The 891-nt window shown below is 68.7% G+C and overlaps 1 protein-coding gene across 1 annotated transcript in view; it reads right to left on the bottom strand.

Moving 5' to 3' along the window:
* LOC102251931 (E3 ubiquitin-protein ligase HERC2) overlaps positions 1-891 on the bottom strand; it is an 86271-nt gene that overhangs the window by 5871 nt on the left and 79509 nt on the right. Inside the window, 2 exon segments of the mRNA XM_014546210.1 lie at positions 6-157; positions 538-724. Of these exon segments, the coding sequence (XP_014401696.1) occupies positions 6-157; positions 538-724 (339 nt within the window).

Genomic DNA, 891 nt, shown 5'->3' with positions numbered 1-891 from the left:
TTGACCTTCCTGCCCTGCAGGGCGGCCACCAGCCGCGGCCTCTGGATGGCGTTGGTGGTCCCGTCCCCCAGCTGCCCCTCATCGTTGTCCCCCCAGGTGTAAACCTCACCTGAAAGGGAACGGAGACCAAGGAACTATGTGAGGAGAGTGCAGAGGCCTCCCTGCAAGGGGGGGGGGGGGGGGCAGGACCTTGAGACCTAGTGTCTCCTCACACCATGTGCCCCAGGCCTTGTCCCTTACACACTGCCCCCTCTTTGGGGGGGGGGGGCGGGGAGAGGGGGAGGCCCTCCCCTCTCAAAACCCTGTTCCTGGGCCAGCGAGGGCCCAGCCTGCACGCAGGCCTCTCTAAGGCCAGTTCTTCTCTGTGCAGGGTGAACGGTGACGTGTTCACGGGGCCCACAGCAGAGGCGGGGACGCCCCCAGGACGCAGAGGGCCGCCACCTACCCTCCTCCGTGCCCTGCGTCAGGAGACGGGCTCAGGGTGCGAGGCCACCACTGCCCTGCCCCGCCTCCTGGAGCCAGCGCCGGCTCCGGGACACACCCCAGCCCATGGGGAGGTCACGGACCATCCACAAAGGCCGCGAACGCCACCTCAGGTTAGCCTCCCAGCCCCGGGGGCCAGCCTTGCGTACCAGGTGTAGACGGTGCCGGACTTGGTCAGGGCGACGGAGAACTGGGACCCGCACTCCACCTTCACCACGCCCAGGCCCGTGAGCGAGTCGATCTGGAGGAAAGGGCACTCAGACGGCCACCAGAGACCGACGTCCGTCCGAGGAGGAAGCGGAGAGCCTCGCCCTCGCCCTCGCCCTCGCCCTCGCCCAGCGTTTATGACCGCTGACCCCCTCCACTGGCAAAGCCCAGGCCACGGGCAGGAGCGGCAGGGGCTGCAGC

Source organism: Myotis brandtii, unplaced genomic scaffold (genome assembly GCF_000412655.1).
Source record: "Myotis brandtii unplaced genomic scaffold, ASM41265v1 scaffold435, whole genome shotgun sequence".
Classification (NCBI taxonomy): domain Eukaryota; kingdom Metazoa; phylum Chordata; class Mammalia; order Chiroptera; family Vespertilionidae; genus Myotis; species Myotis brandtii.
The sequence above is the reverse complement of the archived record's forward strand: the minus strand, read 5'-3'. Positions and strand labels throughout refer to the sequence as shown.